Source organism: Anoplophora glabripennis, unplaced genomic scaffold (assembly GCF_000390285.2).
Source record: "Anoplophora glabripennis isolate ALB-LARVAE unplaced genomic scaffold, Agla_2.0 scaffold313, whole genome shotgun sequence".
NCBI lineage: Eukaryota > Metazoa > Arthropoda > Insecta > Coleoptera > Cerambycidae > Anoplophora > Anoplophora glabripennis.
The window spans coordinates 372,843-393,887 of NW_019416419.1; the positions used below are offsets into that span (position 1 = coordinate 372,843).

General features: G+C 34.2%; 1 protein-coding gene across 1 annotated transcript in view; it reads left to right on the forward strand.

Annotated features, from left to right (window-relative positions):
* Positions 1–21,045, forward strand: part of LOC108908519 (insulin gene enhancer protein ISL-1) — a 152,251-nt gene that overhangs the window by 101,435 nt on the left and 29,771 nt on the right. The window contains exon 3 of the mRNA XM_018712575.2: positions 5,020–5,324. Within this exon, the coding sequence (XP_018568091.1) occupies positions 5,020–5,324 (305 nt within the window). The remainder of the gene's footprint in view (positions 1–5,019; positions 5,325–21,045) is intronic.

The window sequence follows — 21,045 nt, forward strand, 5'->3', positions numbered from 1 at the left end:
TTATACAGGGTGTTAAAAAAGAGTGTAAAATATTTAAGGAGGTAATAGTATGAACCAAAATAAGCAGAAAAGTCTCAATAAACATGGGTCCGCAAAGTAACGTTTGCGGAGATATGGAATGTTTTATGTTTTTTAGCCCCTTTTTTTATTTTGCAAAAACATTGTGTATTTTCTTATAATAGTTGGTTGATGTTTAGTGAAATAAACAGTACGTATTTGACAGTTGTTTTCAGTGCACAAGTTTTCTTTCGCTATGGCTGGTTACTTTAACGCAGAATTAACAGACATGCATTTCATGTATGGTCGTGCTAATGGGAACGCCACCGAAGCGCGGCGTCTTTATGTTGACGCATATCCAAATCGCCAGATTCCTTCACAACGCATGTTTGGAAGAATTCACCAAAGATTGCGTGATACCGGTTCCTTGAGCAAACAGTGTCATTTATCCGGAAGACCAAGGTCGGTATCCACTCCTAGAGCAGAAGAAGAAATTCTAGCACTGGTAGAGTAGAATCCAGGTACGAGTGTGCGGAGAATATCAGCCGAGGTAGGAATTAGTGGTCCTCTTGTTTGGAGAATCCTTCACGAGCAACTGCTTTATCCATACCATGTGCAACGAGTACAGGCCTTAAATCCAATAAATGATCATCAAGCACGTCTGGTTTTTTGCCGCTGGTTTCTACGTCATGATGCTGAAGACCCTCGTTTTCTTGCAAACATTCTTTTTACTGATGAGGCCGGGTTCACAAGAAATGGAGTGTTTAATTTTCACAATACGCATATTTGGGCCGACGAAAATCCTCATGCTCTAATAGAATCTGGACATCAGGCACGTTTTTCACTAAACATTTGATGGGTATTGTAGGTGACAGGTTTCTAGGTCTGTTGTTTTACCAAACCGATTAACAGGCGCTGCTTACCTCGACTTTCTGCAGAACACACTGTATGAGTTTTTGGAATACATTCCTTTGAATCATAGGCAACAAATGTGGTTCCAGCATGATGGTGCTCCAGCTCATTTTTCCATGGCCGTTAGAGAGCATTTACACCAAACTTTTCCACATAGATGGGTAGGAAGGGCCGGACCTGTTTTATGGCCTCCAAGATCGCCTGATCTGAACCCTCTAGATTTCTTTGTTAGGGGATATTTGAAGACATTAGTGTATGGTACTCCTGTAAATAGCCTGGAAGAGCTGCAGCTACGGATTAATCAAAAGTGTCAAGAAATCCAAACCAAGGAGGGTGTTTTCGAAAGAGTTCGAATATCGTTGAGACGAAGATGTCGTGCCTGCTTGGAAATGGACTTGTTTATTAAAAGCTTCCTTTGTCGGTTTATTCCTAATAAAATAAAATGTTTGAAAAACGAATAGTGGTCCATATCTCCGCAACCGTTACTTTGCGGACCCATGTTTATTAAGACTTTTCTGCTTATTTTGGTTCATACTATTACCCCCTGAAATATTTTACATTCTTTTTTAACACCCTGGATAATCTGAAGAAGGTGGCAACTCATAATAATTATTTGAATCCTTATTTCCGATTCTGAGTAAATGCATGAAAAGTTCGGTGGAGATGCAAAAATCGTGCAGTTGCGAATACGATGAAGTTTTGCTGTTGTGATAGTTCAAAAATATACGTTGAACACATAACCATAAAATGTATGACTTTAAACCACATTTTCGTTTAAAAAATAGTGGAACCAAATTTGAATGGACTATCTTTAAAAAATCGTGTAAAATAATGAGAAACTTAAAAACTTTGTCTCAAAAACGAAGATTTGCGCACCTATTATTAACGTTTTTCTATTTTTGGTCAGCTGTGGAGCTGTATTGAACAATTGAACAACCGTGTACAAAACAAATAATACTTCTTTAATTAATGCAAGTTTTATAATCCAGTCTGTGTACGTGAAAATGGAAAAAATTCACAAACTAAATCCGAGATGTAATTTACCGAAAATATATTCATTCCAAGTGCGTGGGACGACCTATAACATGTTAAAATTCGTCTAATAAAATAATCCAGAAGATTTACTAGCATAGGCCGATCAAACAGAGAAGCCGGAAATGGAGTGGTGCCAGCAATTTGTTCTAGCATTTATAGCTGCCGTAAAATTAACAATTATTTGACAATATTTCCAATTGCCAAATAACAGGAGACAGACGATATTTTTATTTCTGAACGTTGGTGAGGTCAGTTGCAATCCCAACTTAATACCTACTCTAATACTTACATTTCTGAAGCCGCTTCGTTTGAAAGGCTTAACATTAAATTTTCTTATACGTAATTCAAATTACATTAAAAATAAATAAATATCTAACGATGCCGTTGCGCACACTTCTGTTTTACAATTAAGATCATAACAGTCAAATAGATAGTAACCAAAAAGCTAACTTGTGGAAGACTCTTACCATTTTACCAAGGCTCATCTATGCATTTCTATCATTAAACAAAATTAAAGACTAAAGACTATAAGATATTTTCTGAATGTATAAAGAACAACCTTCAAATCCTGCATTAATAAGGTATTCATAGACATATTCAAGCGAAATCAGTTATATAAAAGGCTATAAGCACCATAAAAGTCAGCCTCTCGTCATGGTTTTGAAAAGTAATAAAAATTGTGTTGTCTATTCACATACAGCATTTTAGACACTCTGAAATACAAAAGAAAAAATGAAATAATACTCTTACGGAAGCTTATACGAGCTTCATTTAGAACAATCCATCCTACTCTCGTTTCTAATAGGCGTAGACCATCAAGTCACTGATCATCAGATAAATAGAGCATGTTTCATCTAATAATAACTGAAAATCTTAAGAGGATACAATATATTTGGGCGTGTTACAAAAAAAGTAAATTTCATAAAAAGTCGTGTGGGCAGGTACCTATCAACTGCAACAATGTATCCTGTCAAAATTAGTTTGAAAATTCATATCTGTCCAAGTCGAATGGTAAACTAGTTTCAAATATTATAATGAATGTTATTCGAATTAATTAATAATCATTTGATTAATATATTTCAGATGCAAACGATAGATATCTGATTTGGTTCTCTGAAATTTGATACACTTATAGTTTTTATAGTTTCTGGGTAATAAAAACTGAATGGCCTCTGAAAACCGGTAAGCTATACCGTAACATACCTATACTGAAATTATTATAAACTCTTCTTAATAAATGATTATTTTAAGTGAAATATTTCTTTACTTACCAAATTTGCCATTTATTATGAAAATATGTTTGGAATATAAAATTTCGTTTTCAAAATCTTAGGCTTATATACTACTAAGCTAAGGAGTATGTAATTGTAGCTTCTAAAACAGCAGAGTAATTTTGGGACGATCCACGATTGAACTTGATAATCCAAAAAGAATCTGCTGTATCTCAAAATCCAAATTTATTGTTGTACTTCCAATATTCCTAAAAAAATATAATAAATCATTTTTTAAGTCACATTTTTCGGCTAGCTGAAATAGGAAACGCATTTCTAAGTTTTTGAATTTATGTGAAATTATTAATGTCTGGCATTTTGAGGTCTGAAAATGTTAGTTTTTCACTCATCTTAAAGTGTCTGGCAGTTTATGCAAAAATAGACATTAATAAGTACCTAACAATTTTCAAATGGCAGACGGTATTAAATAGCCGAAAGGGTTGTTCATAGGGCTAAACTTGCAAGAAGAAAAAATAATTCATCGTTTACTTTTTGTCTGGCAATCGAAACAATGAAAATTTTTGTTATGAAAATGATAAAAATCTGTTCATCCACTTAAGCCGACGCCACACGATGTGTCAAACGTTTTCCAACGTTAGACACACTAACATTTGCCGCATCGCGTGACGAAACGCCACTGTCGCTTTCAAATTACTCTACACCCCGCATAGTTCAACTGTTTCGGGTGAATTTTTTTTCAAAATGTTCGTCTTGAATGTCACTATCGATCTCTCTTTTGGGATTTTTGATTTCGGTCTTCATTTTTTTGAAAATTGACTCCAAAATTCGATTTTTATGAAAAAAAAACTGATTTTCGGCGCAAATGTGGTCCTACATGGCGCAAGTTGATGTTTTTCGAAAATTTTTTTCAGCTGAAAATCTTCGTTTTGATAAATACTACAAAACTGTCTGCGTGAAAGTCGTGAGAAAAATTTTTCATATTCGCAAAAACGGTCATAATGTTCCAAAAATTTTCGTGGAGAAGCGATTTTTTAATTCGAAATTTCTCAACCTGGGGAAAAATTAGATGAACCAAAAGTTATTTAGAATCACTCGAGGAATACTCAAAAAAATTTTCCAGAATTTTTGGATATATTTCAAAATTTTTGGATTTGGACATTTTTTTAAATGTCCCAAAATGTGTGTTTCGTCCCACTGTATGAGCGGCTGAGCGTTTGACATGCTTGCCATGACTTGATTGTTTTTGTTTTCTTGTCGCAGCAGGTTTATATTTTTTATTACTATTATTATAAAATTACGAATAACAAAGAAGAAAAATTAATCAGTTTATACATTTTGCAATCGTTTAAAAAGTTTTCATTCGTGCGTATTTAATGTGTTTCTTATAATTGTTACTAATAAACTATTAATGAAACAGGGTGCCAAAGTTTTATTTATATGTCCTAGTATTTTCCAACAATATCTGAATAAATTAAGATAAAAGCACAGAATTATGGATTCGGAATTTTTTTGACATGAAAGTTTCAAATCTGTTCATAGTTTTAACGTCACTAGTACAGGGCGGCACCTCTACGGCATATAGCACTTCTTTTAAATATAATTTTTCACATTCATATAATATTCACCCCACCATGCGGCGGAAGCATTTGCCAAATGCTAGTGTGCTGATTTTGATTCCAACGTTTGACACATTGTGTGGCGCTGACTTTATCTGCAAATGACCTAATCGAGCACAGTTCCTATTTGCTAATTGCTAATTGCTAATGATCTAGTAGGTAAATGAGGATTAGATTTGCAACATTGCTGAAAAACAACTCACTCAACCCTCCTTTCTTTTTTTCAGGTTGTTCGGTACAAAATGTGATAAGTGCGGGTCCTCGTTCAGAAAAGAAGACTTTGTGATGCGCGCCAAGAGCAAGATCTACCACATAGAGTGCTTTCGGTGCTGCGCCTGTGCGAGACAGTTGGTGCCCGGAGACGAGTTCGCGTTGCGCGAGGGTGGCGCTCTCTACTGCAAGGAGGACCACGACGTGATGGAGAAGAATTCGGCGCCCACGACGCCGCACGCCGCCGGTGAAAGCAACAATAACACCAGTCTCAGCAACAACAACCACAACAGCAACTCCACGGAACTGGGGTGCATGTCGGGTAAGTGGTTACTTCCTTCTAGATGGTAGATGGTAAACGTGGACCTCCATAATCTTCGAGTTCCTTCAGGCAGTAAATAGCATCCCTGTTGTATCTTCTCACTCTCAAAATACGTTGGCCGCGACATTTTTTTGACCTGATAGAACTTACACGACAGGTTGTCTTCTACCAAGCCAATATACGATATGAATCAATTACTCTGGCTAAAGGGGTACTCCAAGATTCTATTCTTGGTTCTCTTATAACGAGCGTTCAAATAAAAACGTGGTCGAAGTTGGCTCTGACACATTGGACATAGGGAGTAGCTTATAGCGACCAACTTAACCTCATTTCTCAACGAGCTGTATAGCAGCTGTCAGTTTCAATAACGTTAATGACTATATAACTTTATTTTAAAGAATAATCGTGATAACAATAACAAACAATTAAAGGAGCTGCGGAAAGTGTCCCCCTCCTTGTTATAACAATAAATTAAAGCAGCTGCTGAAAGTGTCCCCCTCCTTGTTCCAAGCACTTTTCACACCTGTTCCTCAAAGAATTAAAGACATTTTCTAAGATGCTCGGGGTATTGTTAATTTCACGAATCTTGTCTATAAGTCGAGCCTGCAGATGGTTTAAATCAGGAATAGGCAGTTCAAAAATAGTGTTTTTAAGGTAAGGCCACAAAAAGAAATCACACGGCGTAATATCACATGACCTCGGTGGAAATTCATGTTCAGCATTGAGACTTATTAGTCGATTTTGGAAAACTTCCCTCAACATATTCATCGTCTCGCCTGCCGTATGTGCCCTTGCGCCATCTTGTTGAAAGTAAAAGTTTGTAATTTCGTTTTCTTCCAGCTGGTTAACAAAAGGAGCGATAATTTCTTCTCTATACCTTTGCGCAGTAAGAGTACCATTAAAAAAAATAGGTCCATAAATCCTCCTTCGATTGAGAGCACACCAAACTCCAATTTTTTGAGCGTGTAGAGGGCCCTCGACAAAAAAGTTATCTGGTTTTTCAGAAGACCACATTCTCATATTCTGTGAGTTTACGTAACCACTTAAATGAAACCAGGCTTCATCAGAAAAAAAGGTGATATTATGAAGTTCACCGTAGTTGTTTAAAAACCATTCACAAAATACAGCCCGTCGCGGAAAATCAACTTCATGAAGTTCTTGCTGACAAGTTAAACGATAGGAGAACAAACGCAAATCTTTTTTTAACACTGTGTGGCAGGTACCGACTGATACTCCCACCATTTGTGATAAAACACGTACAGAAGTTCTTGGCGCATTTTCCATTATTTGTTGGACATTTTCTTTTAATTCTTCAGTCCGCTTTTTAGGTCAGCCGCTTCCTTCTTTTCTTGTTACACTGCCCGTTTCACGAAAAACATTAACACATCGCCGAACTGCACTTTGAAAAATGTTGTACTCAACAACGCCGGGAAATTGATTTTGAAATTCTCTGAAACATTCCTCAATAGAATACTTCCATATTCCATCAATCTTGCGTCCATTTCTAAAGTAGGACTCTATGATAAACACTTTTTGTTCTTGAGAACACACCATTTTAAACGCTTTTTAAAACGAAAATATTCAAATTGATAGCGGCGATATAGCGCTTTGACAGATGACGTTTAAGTTCATTTGCTATACGCTACGCCCTACGTCCAAATTTTCAGAACCAACTTGATCACGTTTTTATTTGAACGCTCGTTATTTTCTTTCTAGACATCGAATCTTTCTACATAGTTATATTGACAATTGTCAAAAAATGATGTCACAGATGATGTACGATTATACAGGGTGATTCAGAACTTACCCAAAAAAAAATTCTGGATGTACAGGGGACCCTCACAAATACAATTTTGTAAAGAAAAAATCAAAAAGGGCAGTTCGAAAATGATTTAAAAATACACTTCTGCACGGCATTGGAAACTGGTCCACTGTAAAACCTGACCCCGCACAATACGACCGGCATGGCAGTGTGATAAAAACTGACAAAAACTTTCGCAAGGAAAGAAATAAATACATTTTTTTTATTTTATGTCGGCAAATTCAACTGCTTAAATAATTAATAAAATTAATTTGTGTTTTTAAATAATAAATTCATTTTACATACCTGATGTTACAACAACAATTGTTCAAAATTTTATCCACCAACGTGTAAACACATTTGGGTCCATCTTACTCAGTTTCTACGAACTAACACAAATATTGTCTTGCTTCACCATAACACAAATGCTTCACCATAATATAAATGTTGTCTTGCTTCACCATAAATTAAAACGATATCTATCAACTCCGAGTTGCTATACACGCAAACCATTTTTGACACTAAAAAACTATTGTAAACACCACAGATAACAGGTAAACACATCGCAACGACGATTGCAAAATCAGATTTCAATATTCGGAGTCGCTGAGGCCACATGGCTCTCCACGCGTATTGCGAATGACGCTAGAGACTACAGTTGTCCAGCTATGTAGTAATTGAATATACTATAACTTCAATAATTTTTTTCTCGAAAACTATAAGGATTTTACAAAAAAAAATTTTACGATATTAACTCATGCCGCATCTATTCCCAATTTTTTTTGGATAAGTTGTGAATCACCCTGTATTATTCTTTTCCCCAGATAATGCTGCTACTGAAATAGATTCTGACCTGAACTCGATCCTGTTCTTCTAAAAATCATATTCTTAGTCTAAATGCTGCTAAAACCAATGCTATTTTACTTGGTAGCAAAAATCAATGTAATACTGTAACTATCAACAGTATATTAAAATTAAATCATTCACATCTTGAGATTCATGATGAAACAAGGGATCTGGACCTAATAATATTTGATAATTCCCTTAGATTTCACATCTAAATATCTAAATTCCGTTTACCTACCCTATTTACAAATGTTGTAATAACATAGAGGTTGATTGACTAGAGAATTAAAAACTATTCTTTCAAATTCCCTAAGATTATTCTATTGTTTGCTTGTTTAAATGCGTATACAAAAAATTCTTGTTTAACCTTCATTTTTGATTTCGCATAATATGATTATACATATATTGTATAAGTTACAGGAAATCGGTAGGTTAAATATGGCAAACCGATTTATTTTGCAATCAGGAAGAATATTCTATTATGTTAGGATTACTTAAAACAGATTATTTGTGTGCAAAACTAAGTAAATCAATCCTATTGTTTTTCTCTTTTTTATTAAAATTGTGGAAAACTATATAATTTATTCAAATCAATAATACACAAACATGCATTTAATTTGTAGATATTATTTTTTACCCAAAAACTAACAGAGATATCGAAATTTTACGGCCTTGCACACGATCTCCTATCTCTTCTTTCTTTAAGTGTTCCTAGCTCTTCCAATTTTCTAAGTAACTGGACAAATTTCACTTGAGACCTGAAATGCCAAATCAAAACTGACGCACTTGATGTAGAATGAGATGTAAATGCAGGCAGCAGATAATGGGCTTCATTTCTCACTCCTATTACTTTTAGGATGAGCAGTGGCAAAGGAGTGAAGTGTGGAAGACACACAATGAGTTATCGACTGCCTGCATTTCTTTCTTACATCAAATTCCACCTCTATTTGATCGGCAGATTTCAGGTACCAGTGGAATTTGTTCAGCTGAACATGGTAAACGTTTGTGAATGGAAAATATGAAATAGAAAGATCAATACGTTAGATACACACCGAAATTCTATAGGACATAAAAATAGATAGCGCAATTAAGAAACATTTTTTTGTTCTGATTTCTAAAAAAAACCTAAGGGAAAAAAGAATGGTGTAACTTATATGTAAAAAAACACAAAAACAGGAAATACATTAATATAGTGGCATTTCACTAAAACTACGTCCGTATCAAATTTAATCAAATTAATCTTTCTATCTGCAGCCATTTTTATTTACTAAAAACAGGCTGTAACTTTTTATAGAAGGCTCAAATCTGATTTATATTAGGGATTTTCGAAAATTGAATCGAGTTGCTATCTCTGTCTTTGTTATTCTTATGGATCTGAAGGAAGAGAATGATATGATCACTACGAGTTAATTTTCGTAAACTCCTATTATACTAATATTATTTACATAACTTGTTTGAAGTTAGAAAAAACTGAGCATTTTTTTCGCTCCTAAATATTTCAAAGGAACTAATCGATAGGATTAACATACTAGAAAGCATTAGTAAGATTACTAACCTCGTACTATATACGTACTTGTAATTCAATAACAATTTATAGTTAGTTGCTTCTACACTACGATTTTATTACCAACATATCTAATTGTATTATTTATAATGACATTGGCCAAACAAAAGTGAAGGCCATTCTTTTATCTCATCAACATCTCCTTAGGCATTTAGAATTATTTGTTTGTGTCTTGAATTTAACAACAGTTTTTAATTGACCTTCGACATACAATTGCAGTTTCTAGGAAATTATTAAATAAATCTGTGCAGATTCTCAAGATTAAAAAAATAAGTATATACAAATCTAATTCATAACAATATTGTCTAGGTATATGTTTAGGTAATAACTAGTATTCTAATAGATTCCGGAATTGAGTTTATTCTACTACTACAATCAAAAACAGAAGTGTTGTAACAGTACTGTTTTATTTCATAATCATTAACATACTAAATTGTTTACAGAAGAAATTTTAAAATTCCTGGTAAAAAGTTTGACGTTAACAGTGCATTTATTCCACTTGAATTATTCCATCGATAATTATATCCATATCTTCTATTTATTTATTAGTTGTCTGGAACAAAATCCAAGGTTTGTTTAATATTTTTTGAAAATATGAATTAGAAGACACTTGCCTATGTAACTACAGATTTACACTTTACTTTCTCTTACAAATATTTACTCTTCCAATATTTTAGGAAGCCTTTTTATGGTAACATAAAAGCAATGTGTTGTATGATTACTGTAAAAGTAACTAATTGTTGTTTCTATATTTGGATAGGCGCCCGCCGTCCGCCCTACCAAGTTTTTATATGCCTAAATATACCAACATAGCATTATTTAAAAAAAAATTATTGTATTGACTTTTTTGCATTGACAAAAACTCTGTAATTTGAAAGAGTACGTTGGCTTGCATTGACATGCAATGAAGACACTTTGAACATCCATAAATAATGTATTTTTCATGAAATATAAGTGTTAAATCTCTCAATTTCCGTTACTTTAATTTTTAACACTCTGTATAAACAAATTGATAGAAACTCCTTTTTTAATCTCAATTAATACAGCATTAAACAATCTGCCGTGAATTGTCATGTGTGTACTGTCAAAAAGGGTTTTAAAATCACATTTTGTAATTTTCTCGAAAACGATACGTTTCTATCAAAAAGAAATAAGAGAACCTATTTGATTTTCAAAAGATGCTACAATTTTCGCGAAAATTTCACTGCTCATGCAAGCGATGACGATAGGTACACTTAAATTATTTCATTTGTCATAGCGTTTTGGATTATACTGATATGATCTTTTCATCTTTTTTTTTAATTCGTCGCTGTTAACACTTCTTTTTAACACACTTAGAAAACTTCAACAAACATGGATAATTTACCTTCACCAATTTCTTCCTTCTGCTTATATTTATAGTCTCAGATCCCCTAAATTAACTTTTTTGGTTCTGACGATTCTGTTTTATCTGTTTAAGTTTATAATTATAATTTGTAATTAAAATATAGACGTTACAGGATTCACAAAACTAATTAGTTCTAGTACAATTAGACACACTCCATTGTTTCCACCGAAACGAATGGATAAACCATGGGGTCGGAGCAATTACGAAGATCCTGTTCTCATTAGTGGTGTCCGCAGTTTTTCTAATTCGGTAGTCCAGCCTGTGTATGGCCTCGTACTACAGAAAATTTGATTTCTCTGAATAAGCACAAAATTTGGGATAGTGTTATAAGATATGTCTGTTTCCTGGTCAATACTTTCATTCAGTTACCACTTACAGTTTAAATAAAATTCTTGACGCGCTCTGTTACATTCATATTAGAAAAGATTATTAAATTCAGCTTATTGCTATTATTTTAATTAGTTTTAAAATTATTTTGTTAAATACACAGAGCGCAAATGGCTCCATCTATCGCACTACTTCCCAACTACGCCATTCTACTAGGTGTTACGAGTATAATTCAATGCCGGTCAGGGCATATAACCCGCGGAATAGTTGTTTCTCGCAACACTGGCAATTTAAAATATTTTGTTAAATGTTCAGTTTTAAAAACTTACCTTCACTATCTAGTCTTCGCTAAAGTCTAAAATTGAGAAATGCAATAAGCTTTATGAAAATTGGTTTCCATTAACAACAAAAACAATAATTATTGCTTGCAACTTTCTGTTGCCATTTATCCAACTAACAGTACCAAATAGAACATATTAAAGCCTTTTGGAAATTATCGAATATTATTTTCTTCTCTACCCATTTTCCATTTATTGAGAAAAACGCAGGAAACCGTTAGATAATAAAAAATGATCGGTTGATCGAACTTGCCATGACATCAAAATGATGTCTTCAAATTGTTTTGATAAAAATTGTATTGTCTAATGAGCAGTCAGTAACCATTGGTTTTATAGGTTATGTAGTTGTAGTAGCGCAAAAATGCTGACAGATACAGGGTAGGAAAGTACCGATGGTCTATCTGAAGTTACGTGAGAGCGATAAAGTAAGCCATAGAAATCCATGCGATAGAGAAGGATGGCTATAATGAAGGCCTCTCATAGTCACCGCCCGTTTCGCCCTTCCGCAAATAAGATCCACTTCTTATTTGTGGAAGGGCGAAATGGGCGTTGACTATTAGACGCCTTCATTATAACCGTCCTTGTCTATCACATGGACTTCTATAGCTTACTTTATCGCTCTCACGTAACTTCTGATAGACCATCGGTACTTTCCTACACTGTATATACTTTCCTACACTGTATATATTCAAAAGATTAAATTGATGATGGTTCATACCAGTAGGTACATTACTGGAAATCTGATTTCATTTTAGAATAACAGTTTAGAAACCTTAAGAATATTTCTATTTTTTTGTAGCTCTTGAAATATACCCAGAACCATTTTTTAAGAGAAATTATTGTTTCCGATATAACAACATGATCGCACCCAACTAGAAACAATCAGAGAGTTCCACTTGAAACTCCCAGCCTGATATCCTGAAAATCAATACAGATATTTTGGTTCTGTAAACTCTACACTAAACATAAATGACTTCCGCTTTTGACAAATTGTGTTACTCTTCGTAGTATCGATAGACATTGCAGGGGGTCGGTAAAAATTTAAATTTTACAAACTAATTGAAAAAAATTATATTAACATATTTTTTTTTTCATAAGGCATAAATATGCTTGTTTTTAGGAAATTGATTTCTGAAATCTATAATAGGTTCCGTCTTACTCTAACATTTTCCAATTCAAGGTAATTTCATGTTCAGTGACAAAATAAAAACTGAAAAAGAATATTATTTTAACATTCTATCAGCATCTACCTTAAAAAAATTATTTAAATTAGATAGTCGAAATTTCCTCTAATTGGATGTGACTTTCTAATAATAGATTATTACCCATTTTTGCCCAACCCGTTTTGATAAATCTTAAAGTTTTCTGAAACTACCTGGATATACATACTTTGAAATAATCAGTTGGTAAACTTTGCAGTTATTTTAAAGCATGGTGATACATTCTAATATTATTATGTAATTTAAGATAGTTTTGAAAAATTTTCCTCTTATTACCCATGCTAACGTTTCTTTCGGAAAAAATTCAGGGACGTTGTTTCAAACAGAACAATCCTTCAAGTTAGGGGGTTACAAACTTACCTTTAAGTTTTAGGGTATATTGGTAGACATTTGTGTTTTTAATAATTTTTTAAAGCTATTAAGACAAAAATGTAATATAACGTTGTTGTTAAAACACATCTAAAACAGGAATACTACGACATACTGTACACATATGCAAATGTTTGTATATTTTGTAAACTTCTGCTGTAAGTTACAAAAAATTGTTATTTTATTTCATTGCATTGGTCTGCACGCTCTCCAGATTTAACTTGATTCATTTTTTTGGTAGGATTAGCCAAAAATTATTACACATAAATTTATGAAAGTTGTTCATTAATTAAAACAAACTTTAATTTTGAAAATTTACTGATTTTTTTCCTGTTGACCTACCTACCTGATTTTGCAAATATGTGAAGTTTTAAATTAATATTGTAAATAACTATGTATGTATCTTATATTATTACAGTTAATATGTTATTATGGCTGCATATACAGGGTGTCCCAGAATAACGTGTACAACGAAAGACCACAGATTCGTGGACTCAAAATAGGCAGATTTAGGCTAATTCACCTATATTCAAAATCGCTTCGTTTGGCCGCTAGATGGCCTCAATGTTTGTAAATTTTTTTTGAATTTTGTAAATAACTCGAATAGATATTAATCGATTTTGATTATTTTTGGGGTGTGGACTTTTGCTTTCAATCTACAAATTTTGGTGTTATTCTGAGTGTTTTTTAAAACTCACAACTCCTACAAAATTAATGTATGCTAACAATATCCGTTCATAAATTTTTCCTCTTTCCGGCAATAATGACAACTATTTTTTATTTGGAAGATTTTGGGCCTCTTATAGAATTTTGCTTAAATGAGCGGTTTGGGTACAAGAACATTCATGCTAATAATATTTCACTTTGACAGCATGTTAATTTTCTTGAGCGTACACATGTTCATTGTGAATATTTATTATACCGATTCCTTCTAGTAAAACAGAATTGGCAGTTACAATGATTAAAAGATCAAACTGAAATTACAGTCAACCTATACAAAATCAGAGCCTACTAGTACTTTGTTAAGTATTGTAATAAGGGTGGCAAGATAATATATACATTTAAAAAATATTTTTTTGTAACCAAACCGCTCATTTAATCAAAATTCTACGAGAAACCCAAAAACTTCCAAATATAGTGGTGATTATCGCCCGAAACAGGAAAAAGTTATGAACGAATATTATCACCATACATAAATTTTACAGGAGTTGAAAGTTTTAAAAAACACTATGTATAACACCAAAATGTGTAGATTGAAAGCAAAAGTCCACACCCCAAAATTAATCAAAATCGAATAATACGTATTCGAGTTATTTACAAAATGCAAAAAATTTTCACGAACTTTGAGGCCATCTAGCGGCCAAACGAAGCGATTTGGGCTATAGGTGAATTAGCCTAAATCTGCCTATTTTGAGTCCACGAATCTGTGGACTTCCGTTGTACACGTTATTCTGAGACATCCTGTATAATATGACGATTTCCTATAATCTAAAAAAAGGTAAACGTTTGACCCTCGGTTTGACCAAAAAACAAAAACAAAGCTAATAATTTCAGCAGCCTGGACAAAATAACATTTAGTTACCATTTTGCAAGCGCAATTTTCCAAAGTTCTCCTCATAGAAAAATGTTTCTGTTAATATGATTTGTTCTTCGTTCTTGCTAAATTAAAGTGGTTTATTGCATTACACAACGGTTTTTTACAAAACTTTATCTCTTGATTTTCGAAATATAGCTGGAGAATTTTAAACACCAAAAGGGTGTTTTAAGCTCTTCAAAAAATTTCTAATTTTGATTAGCGGCAACATTAGAACCGTTAGGACAAACAAACCAAAAAACAACACAAAAAACGAAATTCGTACACAAAAGGCCAAAAGATAAACAAAACCCATCTATCTATTGTTTGTTGTGAGGACTATGTGGGGTCCGAGGCCTAGAAAGAAAAACACTTCCACGTCCATTGAAGTGTTTAAAAGGCCGGCCAGTCTATTTAGTTTGTCTTTATTTAGTTTAAAATCTCGAAGACTGAGCATTTTTACTGTTCAAATATTTGCGATGGGTTTAACTTCAAAGATAGTCGTCGGCTGGTTGGAGCGGTGAGTGGACACAAACAGAGGTACCCCAGGGGCGTACTCGGAGGACGCTCGTCCTCTCTCTTACTCTCGTAGACGCCGCCGTTGCGATCGACGAGCTCCGAGGTTTAAGTGCTAATTAATATCATGGCTCCCGTTTTACGGGGCCCCACACCAATACGTGTGCAGGATTTAATCACGGAATACTTACACTTAGCTGCGATATTACAAAGAGAGCCATACATGATTCCCTCTTTTTATTATTCTAGTACCTTTTAGTTTATTTAAGTCTACTTAATTGGGAATTATGTACCTAGTCTTGAAACTAAGGTAAATGAATTAAAAGTTTAAATAATTTCGATCAAGCTAAAAATTCATTTTTAGTAGGAATCATAAGTGTCATAAATTCAGCAACTTTTTTGAAAATAGTAGATACACTTGAAAATTTTATGTAAAATTACACTCTAGGTCAATGATTTCTAAAATGGTCTATACCGACCCGTAGGGATCGACTCGGAACTGCGAGGAGTCCATATTAGCGATAACAAAAATTGGAGGTAGGTACATGAGATGTAAATGGAGGTCCACGAGAATAAATACCATTTAAGCAGGTCGTGACCAAAAGTTTGGCTTTCCATAAATGAAATAATTCACATAACGCAGTAGTATTTGCATAATACTTTCTTATACATCTGAAAAACAAAATTTGCCTTATTACGGTTTAAGTAGCTGCATAATAAAAACATCATTAGATTTTCTTATGACCCCATTGACACTGCTATTTAATAAATGTATTGAAGACGGTACATGGCCTGATTGTTTAAAAATGTGTACAAAAAAGGAGACTCATCATCATTGGAATCATTGGATAATTTTCGTCCCATAGCTATAATTCCAATTTTTTCGAAAATCCTTGAAATCCTTTCTAAAAGAAAAACTATTTGCTAATTTAGAAATTAAATGTATATTGTCACCATTACAATTTGCTTTCAGAAAGGGCTTTTCTACCATCAAAGCTCTTCAGTCGGTTATTGACGAAGTCGTTGATGGTTTTGATAATAACGCTGTTACTTATGCTTCTTTTTGTGATCTTTCGAAGGCCTTTGATTGCGTTAATGTCGATATTTTACTTGCAAAACTTAAATATTACAGTATTCGTAATAATGGATTACAAGTTTTTCAATCTTATTTAACAGGCAGACAGTAATATGTTAGTATACAGAGCACAGAATCTACCTTACTTCCTATATGTAATGGTGTACGTCAGTACTAGTTCTGTGCTCTTCCTGATATATCATCAACGACTTATCGGTCAATATTCCTAATAGTACATGTATCCTCTTTGCGGATGACATAACACTGTTGTCTCGTGCTAGTAGAGATATGAGTTCGGGTAGTTTGATTGCGGTGAAAAATCCCAACCCAAATCGGGTGTAAAATATTTGGGTGTTACTCTAGATTCTAGTATAAACTTGATATTGATAGCCTATGTCCAAAACTATCAACACAAATATTCCTGTTAAGACAGATGCGACCTTCAGTTGATAACAGTGTAATGAAAATTGTGTATTTAGTTTATAGTCGTTTGACATACGGCCTTGCACTTTGGGGTAATTCTAGTAGTGCCCAAAAAGTTTTCATTCTGCAGAAGGCTGCGGTTCGTGTTATTGCTGGTATATCTAGAACTACTTCTAGTGGCGATTTATTTAAAAAAAATAGGATTTTACCACTTCCACGCCTTTTTATATATGAATCCTTACTTCTTATTCATTTGCAAGATATGAAGTACAAATTTTGAAAAGAAAAATTTTTATGAAACATGAAGTTTTGGAGCTAGATTTGGGAAACTTTATGACTCCATGCTTAAATCATGGGAAAATTCGAGATCGATCATTCTCCGGGTCAAACCAAATGGATCATTCCGTGTTAACTGTCCCAACGCTCCCAGTCGACCGTCTCCAATCTTCATGAAATTTTGCACAGAGAAAGCCCTTGGTCCTAAACTAAACTGGGTAAAATATTAGACTCTGATATGCTGTTCACAAGTTATAGGCTTTGGTTTGCACGGCCATCTTGCAATGATCACGCGCGTGCTCCGAAATGCTTCAGCTTTGATTGCTTGTTTTTTCAGTTTGGATAAACGAAGAATGATGAAATTTAACTATGACAACTTTTTATGCCAAATCCAATCGTGCAAATAAAAAAGCAATTGTAGTCAAACCTAAAAAGCAAATTGGTGCCAAAATTGAGCAAAAAAATCAGTTTCTGAAATAATGACCATACTTTAAGCACAAATAACTTAAGATGCTGCAATTTAAATCAGGCATTAATTTTCCCAAGAGTAATCTACATTAGTGTCTCTATGTGTGCTTAATTTAAAAAATTTAGGAGTTACGCTTCTGAAAGCAGAGGATGGCAAAAATGCCAAAAAAAAATTGTATGCAAATTTTACCCTATCTTCAGCAGCAGAAATCTTAATGCTTTGTTTCATTTGAAAGACCGTTGTTTCTTCTACCAAATTTATTGTTTTTCATTTTGTACTCGGACCTTTCGTTTTATCAGTTACCTGTGCAAATAAGGGATAAATACAGGGTGGCCAAATGCAAACGAAACAGAGCTATTTTCAGGAACTGCGTCAAGATTGTAGAAAAACGCTCAGACCCGTCGATTTTAGATTAAAGGGGGACAATATTTGCTGGTATTTTTGACTCCGCCACTTTCACCCCCAAGCAAGGGTAAGCATCACCCCAAAATANAAAAATTGGAGGTACATGAGATGTAAATGGAGGTCCACGAGAATAAATCCCATTTAAGCAGGTCGTGACCAAAAGTTTGGCTTTCCATAAATGAAATAATTGACATAACGCAGTAGTATTTACATAATACTTTCTTATACGTCTGAAAAACAAAATTTGCCTTGATTATTATGGTTTAAGTAGCTGCATAATAATAAAAACATCATTAGATTTCCTTGTGACCCCATTGACACTGCTATTGAAGAGGGTACATGCCCTCATTGTTTAAAAATAACACAGGTTCTTCATGTGTACAAAAAAGGAGACATTGAATCATTTTCGTCCCATAGCTATAGTTCCAATTTTTTTCGAAAATACTTGAAATCCTTTCTAAATGAAAAACTACTTGCTTATTTAGAAGTTAAATCTATATTGTTACCATTACAATTTGCTTTCAAAAAGGGCTTTTCTACCATCAAAGCTCTTCTGTCAGTTATTGACGAAGTCGTTGATGGTTTTGATAATACGAGTAATGATGTTACTTATGCTTCTTTTGTGATCTTTCGAAGGCCTTTGATTGCGTTAATGTCGATATTTTACTTGCTAAACTTGAATATTACGGTATTCGTAATAATGAATTACAACTTTTTCAATCTTATTTAACAGGCAGGCAGCAATATGTTACTATACAGAGCACATAATCTACCTTACTTCCTATATGTAATGGTGTACGTCAAGGGTCAATACTAGGTCCTGTGATCTTCCTGATATACATCAACGATTTACGGATCAATATTCCTAATAGTACATGCGGATGACATAACACTGTTGTCTCGTGATAGTAGAGATATGAGTTCGGGTAGTTTGATTGCGGTAAAAAATCCAACCCAAATCGAGTGTAAAATATTTGGGTGTTACTCTTGATTCTAGCATAAACTTGATATTGATAGCCTATCTTCAAAACTATCAACACAGATATTCCTGTTAAGACAGATGTGACCTTCAGTTGATAACAGTGTAAAGAAAATGGCGTATCACTCTTTAGTTCATAGTCATTTGACATATGGCATTGCACTTTGGGGTAATTCTAGTAGTACCCAAAATGTTTTCATTTTGCAAAAGGCTGCGGTTCGTGTTATTGCTGGTATATCTAGAACTACTTCTAATGGCGATTTATTTAAAAAAAAAAAATAGGATTTTACCACTTCCATGCCTTTTTATACGTGAATCCTTACTTCTTATTCATAAAAATGTTGGAAATTTGGTCAAATACTGCACGTAGGTACACCAACACTACACCAAGCATGCTGAGAATATTGCTATTCCATTTTCCCGTATTAACATTACAACATATGAAGTAAAAATTTTGAAAACAAAAATTTTTATGAAACATGATGAAGTTTTGGAGCTAGATTTGTGTAACATTATGACTCCAATTCGAGATCGATGATGAGATCATTCTCCAGGTCAGACCAAATGGGTCATTCCATGTCAACCGTCCCAACGCTCCCAGTCGACCATCTCCAATATTCATGAAATTTTGCACAGAAATAGCCCTTGGTCCTAAACTAAACTGGGTAAAATATTAGACTCTGATATGCTTTTGTTCACAAGGCTTTGATTTACACGGTCATCTTGCAATGATCACGCGTGAGCTCCAAAATCCTTCAGTTTTAATTGCTTATTTTTTGTGCCAAATCCAGTCGTGCAAATAAGAAAGCAATTATAGTCAAACCTAAAAGCAAATTGGCAATAATTTTCCCAAGAGTAGTCTACATTAGTGTCTCTATGTGCGCTTAATTTAAAAAATTCAGGAGTTACGCTTCTGAAAGCAGAAGATGGCAAAAATGCCAAAAAAAAAATTGTATGCAAATTTTACCCTATCTTCGGCAGCAAAAATCGGAATATAGGTCATCTTTCATTTATTTCTTTTTTGTTTCATTTGAAAGACCGTTGTTTCTTCTACCAAATTTATTGTTTTTCATTTTGTACTCGGACCTTTCGTTTTATCAGTTACCTGTGCAAATAAGGGATAAATACAGGGTGGCCAAATGCAAACGAAACAGAGCTATTTTCAGGAACTGCGTCAAGATTGTAGAAAAACGCTCAGACCCGTCGATTTTAGATTAAAGGGGGACATTGTTTGCTGGTATTTTTGACTCCGCCACTTTCACCCCCAAGCAAGGGTAAGCATCACCCCAAAATATTTAAATGGCATTGGGGGTTGAGTAATATTTCTTTTGAAAGCTCTTACAATTCTCTTTACAACAGACTTTAAATTTTATAATTCCGCCCAATACTTTGAAAAAAATTTACATTTTAAAATTTAAATTATGTTTAGTTGCTTACTTACTACTTAGTTGATTAAATGTTCAAACTGATGACCGCCCGCTTCCATACAAGAATAAAGATTTTGTTCGAAACGTTCGCGCACATTCCGAAGCATTTCCGGAGTGATTCGACGGCATTCGTCGACGATTCTTTGACGCAAATCTTCCAGCGACGCTGGCTGTGTTTTATAGATTTTACTTTTTAGGTATCCCCACAAAAAGAAATCAAGGGGCGATAAATCCGGTGATCGTGGAGGCCACTCAATGCTGCCTCTTCTCCCAATCCAATTCCGTAGAAAACGTTGGTCCAAATACTGACGGACAATTAACGCATAATGCGGAGGAGCACCGTCCTGTTGAAAAATCAAATGATCTTCATCATACTCTGGAACATTTTCAATAATATCAGTCAAGGCAGGGTCAATAGCGTCTTCCAGTAATTGCAAATACATTTGGCCAGTCAAATTACCAGGTAGAAAAAAAGGACCCACCAGCCGGTCACCGAAAATTCCAGCCCATACATTTAATTTTTCCGGTTGCTGTGTATGCACCTCGTGAAAAACTCTTGGGTTTGAATCGGACCAATAGCGGCAATTGTGACGATTTACCGTCCCGTTCAAGAAAAAACTGCATTCATCAGAAAAACAGATGTTAAAAAGGAACTGTGGATCGTTCCCTGCTCGCTCACTCATTATTTCGCAAAATTGCAAACGGCGGTCATAATCATCCTCATGA